Genomic DNA, 7,606 nt, shown 5'->3' on the forward strand with positions numbered 1-7,606 from the left:
CTGCTGTGCTCTGTTTCCTCCCCCTGCGGGCACCCAGAGCTCTCCCGCCCCGCCGGGCTGCGGGGAATCAGCCCGGGGAAACCTGGTTGTGTCACAGCCTCGGTGTGTGCGCGGGCCGGGGGGTCGGTGCAGTTCCCCACGGGTTATTCTCCATGGGAGTCATTCTCCTCCTAAGGCAGGTGGTTCCCGTGGCTTCACCTCACTTAAAACAAACTGGTCTTTCTTCCCTTCAGTTGTTGCTGCCGAAAGAGGGCAGAGAGCAGCTTATGGGAGAGACTGGAGAAATGCTCCTACACATCTATGAACACATCTCAGCTCACCTGCTCAGGCCATGAGCTGTTCACATCAGGAACCTTTTGTTACCTGAGCAGCTGTGTCCATCCCCAGCGCATCGGAGGTGCACGTGAGCTGGTTTGCGTTCCCTCCTAAAGGCTGAAATCCTTTCAGTTCCCAGGTCTGGCAGATGTGTCCATATCCCAGGACATCCCAGTGGAAGGGGAGATCACTGTCCCTGTGGGATCTCACTCTCCTGATGAGGATTACTCCACGCTGGACGAGCCTGTCAGGGACACGATTGTGAGTCTGGGCCTCTGGTTGGGGTAAAACTTGGGTTTTCCAGACTCTTTGGCAGGTGTTGTGCAAAACCTGTGTTTGTGCACAGCTCTGCTTGACCTGTACTTCAGTGTAAGTCTGGGGATTGTTTTACAACTCGTCATGTAAAACAAAATCCTATGGGTCAGAAGTATCTGAATTGTGGATTCTTCATTTCTTTTCTTTTTTTAGAGGAGCAAATATTGTTGTTCTTCTTCTGGTGTTATTAAAGGATATAATATTGTGGTTGTTAAGGAAAAGGACAAGATGTTGTGGTTGTTAAGGAACGCAGGGGAAATAGGCAGTGTCTGTCTCAGAGGATGCTACAGAACATTTTGGGTTGGATCTTCTCCTGAGTTACCATCATTGCTCCTTTACTTCTGTCTGTCTGCTTTACTAGGAACTGTGATTTTTGTACAGGGGGAAATTGGGGTGTTTTGTGTCTGTTTCAGATGAGGGACCTGAAGGCCGTTGGGAAGAAGTTTGTCCATGTGATGTACCCCCGGAAGAGCAGCGCACTCCTCAGGGACTGTACGTGCCAGGGGGGACAGGGAGCAGCAGTGTGGGACACCCCGGGCTGAGCAGCAGCTGGGACAGTCACGGTGTCACCAGGGCTCTGGGCTGGGGGTACAACTGGGAGCTTTAGCAGGGATGGGCTTTGAATGAATTTTATTACAGAATATGGTGTAAGGTGCTGAATAAGGAAATTGTAGGGCAGTGGGGTGTGGAAAATGGCACCTTGGGAGTTGGGAAAGGGCTTTGTCACTCCCAAGAGAATGGAACTGAGATGGTTCTGTGACATTTGTGATGTGTTTTCCCTCTCCTTGCAGGGGATCTGTGGGGCCCATTGGTGCTGTGTGTCTCCCTGGCTCTGTGAGTATTGCTGGGGGATCTGGGGTTTTGTGCTCTTGTGCATCTGGGAACTGAAATGTTCAAAATGGATTAATGTGTTGAGATCAAGCTCAACAGAGATCTCTCTCTGCCTTGTTGGATTCTCACTGCCTGGTTGGATTCTCTTATAAAATGTGTTTGTGACACTTCAAGCCTATTAGCATCTCTCGTCCTTAAATTTAGGATTTAAGGGTGAGCACTTCCTGGTCCCTGTCCTAGGAGTGGTTTTCCTGAAGGTGTCCCAGGCACATTTCCTCATTCAGCTGTGTTTGATGCCTTTGCCCCCAGCTGCAGCCAGGACCCTGGTGTGGGAGCTGCAGGGCTGCGTGTCCTGAGAGCGGTGGGAGAAGGGAGGCTGGTCCAGGGATCAGGGATAGGAGGAGATGGTGGCTCCCAGGAGTTTGGGGAGTCAGATCTGCCTGGTGGGAGGGAAATGTTGGTGAGGTCTGTAAGTAACTGAGGCACGCCTGTGTATGCAGAGTACAGAAATCAGTTAGTAATGTGGTGGGAAAGCTTTAGCAGAAGGAGAGGTGTAATTTAAATATTCCAGTCCGTGGCTGCTCACTTCCCCAGGCTCTGTGGTGCCTGCATCCCATAGTTATTCCCAGCTTGCTTTAAGGTTGATGTGTTCAATCACTCACTGCTCTGCTGCTATGAGAGGTACTAAATCTTTGGTACTTTAATTTCCATCTCTTAGCCTGTTGTCTATGGCTTTATTCTTTTCTGAATGCTTGCACAGTCCTCAAAACAGGGAAACAAATGGGCTGAAATCTCCCCTATTGAGCCACAACCATTTTCCTTTCCTGTGCAAAACTGAGGATAGTACTGAAAATAAGGAAAGAGATGAAAAACTATTGATCTGCAGCATAACTGGGGATAAGTGTTTGGGGATCCTGTTCTGCCATCTTCCCCAGTTTAGGAAAACTCAGTCAGTACCTATGGCTCTGCCTGTCTGTCCCCCACAGCAGGATTTCTCTGTCCCCACAGCAGCTGTCTCTCTCTGCTCCCCCCAGGATGCTGCAGGGTGGTTCTGCAGACAGCAAGGACGATGGAGGGCCCCAGTTTGCCGAGGTCTTTGTCATCATCTGGTTTGGTGCCGTGGTCATCACCCTCAACTCGAAGCTCCTCGGAGGGACCATGTGAGTGGGTTTGTTCGTGGCAGTTCACACCCTCCTGTGCATGCAGTTCTGCACTGCCTGCTTTGACTGCTGTTCTCCTGTTCCCATGTCCCTGTGCAGCTCCTTCTTCCAGAGCCTGTGTGTGCTGGGGTACTGTGTGCTGCCGCTCACCGTGGCCATGCTGGTGTGCAGGCTGGTGCTGCTGGCGGGCGCCGGCACCATCAGCTTCATCATCCGCCTCATCGTGGTCGTGGCCATGTTCGGGTGGTCCACCCTGGGTGAGTGCCCTGCGTGTGCCCTGTGTGCTGTGCTCAGGGGTTTGGGCTGCGTTCAGTCCCTTGGGCAGAGCCAGTGGGTGATGTAGTCTGAGGTACTTCCTGGGCAGCTGTACTACTGTACAAAGAATCCCAGGATCACTGAGTTTGGAAAAGCCCTCCCAGCCCATCAAGTCCAGCCTGTGCCCAATCCCCACCTTGTCCCCCAGCCCAGAGCACTGATCCAGTCCTTCCTTGGGCACCTCCAGGGATGGAGACTCTACCACCTCCCCTTCCAATGCCCAACCACCCTTTCGATGAGGAAATTCCTCCTGGTGTCCAACCTGACCCTCCCCTGGCACAGCTGGAGGCCGTTCCCTCTCCTCCTGTCCCTTGTTCCCTGGGAGCAGAGCCCGACCCCTCCTGCCCCTCCCCCTCTGTCGGGGAGTTGCAGAGCCAGAAGGTCCCCCCTGAGCCTCCTTTGCTCCAGGCTGAGCCCCCCCAGCTCCCTCAGCTGCTCCTTGTAGGACTTGCCTTCTGGACCCTAATTCTTCCAGTCCTCATGCAGGCACAGGTTCAGCCTCTACCTCTGCTCCTGGTGTCCTTGGAGCAGCTTGGGCTAGTGGAAGGTGGTGGAACTGGAGGGGCTTTAAAGTCCCTTCCAACCCAAACTGTTTTGTGATTCCATGATTTACCTTTCTCTGTGAAAAAGGGAGCGGTACCTGGTGATTGCAGCCCGTTGTGTGAGCAGTGGGTTGCTGTGTTTCCCTCTCCCCACGTTGCAGTGCAGCCCCTGTCCCGGGTGGGGCTGTGCTGACCGTTGTGTCCCCGCAGCCTCCACGGCGTTCCTGGCCGACAGCCAGCCCCCCAACCGCAAGGCACTCGTCGTCTACCCCATCTTCCTCTTCTACTTCGTCATCAGCTGGATGATCCTCACCTTCACCCCTCAGTGAGCCCCATCCCAAGGGACTGGGACACGGACTGGAGTTTTTCATGGACGCTGCAGTGAATCCTTGGCTTTATCTCCTTCTAATTTATATATAGGGATACTGTAAAAAGGCAGGTTGTGGGATAAAGCCAGAGAGCTGCAAAAAGTGCTCGTTTGTGTGTCCCTCTTTGTGAAAGATACCGAGGTCCAGCTACTGAGGGGTTTATTTAGCCCTGCTCTGTACTGGTGTTAAATAAACAGTACCCACTGGGACTGAGGACAGAGCAGGAGATCCTGGAATTCCAAGCTGTTGGGAGATGAAGTTACAGGATCACACTACTTGGCAGAGTTCATGCCTGTGCTTGGATTCTCACTGAAGATGAAAATGCCTTATCAAACTGTAGAACTTCACTGCTGTGATGTGTGGAGAGGGAAAAGATGTGTCTGACTCCTTTCATTCCCTTTGGAGTGGTGGGATGTGCACGTGGGGCATCGTGGGACCTGGGGCTTTCCTGGGAAGCAGGAGTTCAGCAAAACCCAGTTGAGTCTCTTTGCAGTGAATTGGAGCTGGTGGCAGGGAGTTGTCTTTGCCCATATCTGTGTGCTGTGTGTGTTCATCCCTTCGTGTGCCAGGGGAGAGGGTTCCAGCCTGATGCCTTCAGCACTGTGTCAGCCTGGCCCTGTGTCTGTGAGGGGTGTGGGCTCAGAGAGGTGCAGCCCTGTGACCACAGGGGACAGCTTGGAGTCCTGCAGAAACACTCAGAACTGTTTTGGAACTGGTTTATAGCAGGGACTGGGCTCTCACTGCATTTGGGAAGGGAGAATTCCCTGGAGAGCGCCAAGAGTGTGTATATATGATAGAAACAAGGGGTTCTGTGCAGTAAATTGAGGTTTTACTGCACAGGCTGTTTGGTGCTGGCAAACCACACCAGGGCTTGGGCCCCAAAGTTTTAGAACAGGTTGAAGGAAGGAAAGTAAATGGTGCTGAAGGTGGAGGCTGCTGTGGAGCAGGACATGGATTCTGCTCTTGCCTGCCTGTGTGTGACTGTTCCTTTGGTTGTTACAGGGACAGCAACAGAAATGTGAGCAAACATTTCGTTCCCTTGTACTTGCCCTGAGATGTTGGACACTGTTTTGTGGGGCTTTTGTTTTGCTTAACACTTTTGTAAGAGGGAGGGGGTTTCTTTCTCCAGTCCCTGCAGGTGCTTTTTGTACCTCACCTGGAGAACCACAGGTGGGCAAGGGTTGGGTGTATTTTGGCACAGGGATGAGAGCTGGGATCTGCTTTTGGAAACTGTACAGAAATGGTTCCTGTTGTCCATTGTTCTCAGTCAGCAATCCAGGGGAGAGCTTCGAAACATCTGGGGTGAAAAAACTGCTGTAAAATGTCCTTTTTCCTACAGTTGTGCAGATAGACTGAACCTGAGGTCTGTGGGTCCTGCTGAGGTATGAATGTTCCTAATTTATAGTTCTGTGTACAATAGCAGTCTGTGCTGTAAACACTGCTAGTGTTGGGGGTTGGGATGGAAATTGCTAAGTTGCAGATTAAAAGTGCATTTTTGCATTTGGGGATAAGGAACTGCTGTGTGTGACAGGGCCTGGCTGTGGCACCAAGGGGCTGGAGAGGAGCTATAGGGGTTTATTGACATGGGGGCCATGGAAATGGGGAATTTTTAAGCTTCCATTAAATTATTACTGGTATGGAATGTGGTTTTTCTTCTAAGTGTGCAATTTTTTGTTAATTTAAAAGTTAGTTCAGCTTTATGAAGCTGAAAAGAGAGACGGAGTGAGGAGCACCAGTGGGAATGACTGGAGAGGAACTGTCTTAGGTGACGTCAGGAAATCAAGAAGCCCAAGCTGGGATTTGTTCCTCAGCCACCCGTGGATGTCCTGCAGAGCCCCCACTGTGACAGAACCACCTTGTCCCTTGGTGGGTGGGCGATGCCAAAGCCAGCGGGACTCAGGCATGTTAAATCCACCAAAACATTTCAGTTCAGGCAAGTGAAATGCCTGGATATTTGCAGATGCCTGCAGTTAATGCTGGTAGTGCTTTAAAGTACTGGTGTTACCTCAGGGTGCTGAGTGCCCTCTGAATGTCCCTTGTCCTGTCCAGGTGTCCAGCCATCCCTCCCCAAGGGCTGTGCAGGTGAGTGATCCCTGGGACCACAACAGAGGTTTAGCTTGTGCTGGAAATGTCTGTGGTAACAACTGCTGTACTTTCCAGGGGGGAAGAAAAGCAGGGGGAAGCAGCTCTGTTGCCTTTAATGAAGTGTTTGAACTGTTCTGCAGAGAAGCAGCTGACTGATGCACAAACCAGGCTTGCTTTCCTACTAGGATTTTTCTAATACTGTTTATCAGCAGAAGTTGTTGTATGTGTTTAATTTTGATCTATGTAATACCAATAAAAAGAAAATTTGTTTTTAACTTGAAAATTTGAAAATTCAAGCGGGCTGAAGGTGCCGTGGGCAGTGTGATGTACAGGTGGAAGCTCTGTGCTCTCTGTGCTCTCTGTGCTCTCTGTGCTCTCTGTGCTCTCTGTGCTCTCTGTGCTCTCTGTGCTCTCTGTGCTCTGTGCCTGTCCCACGGGAGCTCCCTGGGCCCAGCTGAGGCAGGAGGGGGAAGCTCCCCAGTCCCTGCCCTCGTGTCCCCCTGGCCAGCAGGACAGGGCCACGTGTGCCAGAGCCCCCAGGGCTGAGCCAGGACGTCGCTCTGCTCAGGCTCAGATCTCACCAGTGCTCCCAGCTGGTCACAGACAGCTTGGGGAAGGAGCAGCAGTGCTGGGGTGCCCCAGAATTGGGGTGCCCCAGAACTGGGGTTCAGGTGGCTTCAGGGACCTGAGTGTGCCCCAGCAGCACTGGCCAGGGCTCAGTGTGCTGACTGAGGTGGGGGTGAAGGAGGAACAGAGACCTGGTAAGATGGTGCCTCATGAATGAATGGATATTAAACCCCATCTCTGAGTGGCTAATGAACGATAGGCAATTAACCCCAGCCCTGACCTGGCTAATGAACCAATGGCAATTAACCCCTTCCCTGTCCTGCACTGGGATTTGAGGTGATGGCCAGGACTGTGTCCTTGCTCTGCACTGGGGATGCAGAGTGGGTGACAGTGGGGACACCCATGCCACAGCCATGGCAGGTGAGCCTTGGCCCGGGTCTGGTGGCAGCAAGGACACGCTGCCCCTGTGCCGGGCATGGGCTGCGGGCTGGGGAAGGCCACCACGGCCCGATGGTCACAAGAGGGCAGCAGGACCGCGCCGTCCCTGACCGCCTTTTGTAGCTTGGTTCTTCTCCCGCCTTGGTTTCCGGCTCCATCGGGGTTGCTCCGGGATGCACAGCCGGGGTTTTCGGGTCCCGCAGCCAGGACGGGGCTTGCGGGCAGCCCCGGGAGGTGAGTTGAGTGTTGCCAACCTCGGTCTCTGCTGCGGGTTACCAATCTGAGGCAAGAAGATACTTTCATTCAACACGGGGCTTTTTTTGAAAAAAAAAAAAAAAAAAGGCAATTTACTGGGCTGGAAATGCAACTCTTCCACTCAAAAGAGCTGTTCCTGGATGCAGCTCCATGGTTTGTAGTTACACTTTATTTGGATAAAGCTTGGATTTAGCATTTTTTCCCCAAGCTAATTTTTTAAGGCAAATATACTCTGTGCTGGATTGTAATTTAGGGTAAATGAATGGGGCAGGTAACAGTGGAAGGAAGGACTTTCCCAGTAAAATGAGGGAGCAACTCATCCAGCGAAGCTGTTGACTGACCCCTGGCACGGTGAACCCGTGAGCCCCGACCTTTGGCTTTCCTGGCAGGATCGATGGCGTGGCTGTGGGAGCTG

The 7,606-nt window shown here is 52.3% G+C and overlaps 1 protein-coding gene across 1 annotated transcript in view; it reads left to right on the top strand.

Moving 5' to 3' along the window:
* Positions 1-6,206, top strand: part of YIPF6 (Yip1 domain family member 6) — an 8,024-nt gene extending 1,818 nt beyond the window's left edge. The window contains exons 2-7 of the mRNA XM_029959151.1: positions 448-576; positions 1,044-1,122; positions 1,422-1,464; positions 2,496-2,621; positions 2,721-2,878; positions 3,689-6,206. Of these exons, the coding sequence (XP_029815011.1) occupies positions 448-576; positions 1,044-1,122; positions 1,422-1,464; positions 2,496-2,621; positions 2,721-2,878; positions 3,689-3,807 (654 nt within the window). The 3' untranslated portion in view covers positions 3,808-6,206. The remainder of the gene's footprint in view (positions 1-447; positions 577-1,043; positions 1,123-1,421; positions 1,465-2,495; positions 2,622-2,720; positions 2,879-3,688) is intronic.
* Positions 6,207-7,606: the final 1,400 nt, after the last annotated feature.

The sequence above is a fragment of the Manacus vitellinus genome, unplaced genomic scaffold (genome assembly GCF_001715985.3).
Source record: "Manacus vitellinus isolate BGI_N305 unplaced genomic scaffold, ASM171598v3 scaffold_19_pilon, whole genome shotgun sequence".
In the NCBI taxonomy this organism is placed as follows: Eukaryota; Metazoa; Chordata; class Aves; order Passeriformes; family Pipridae; genus Manacus; species Manacus vitellinus.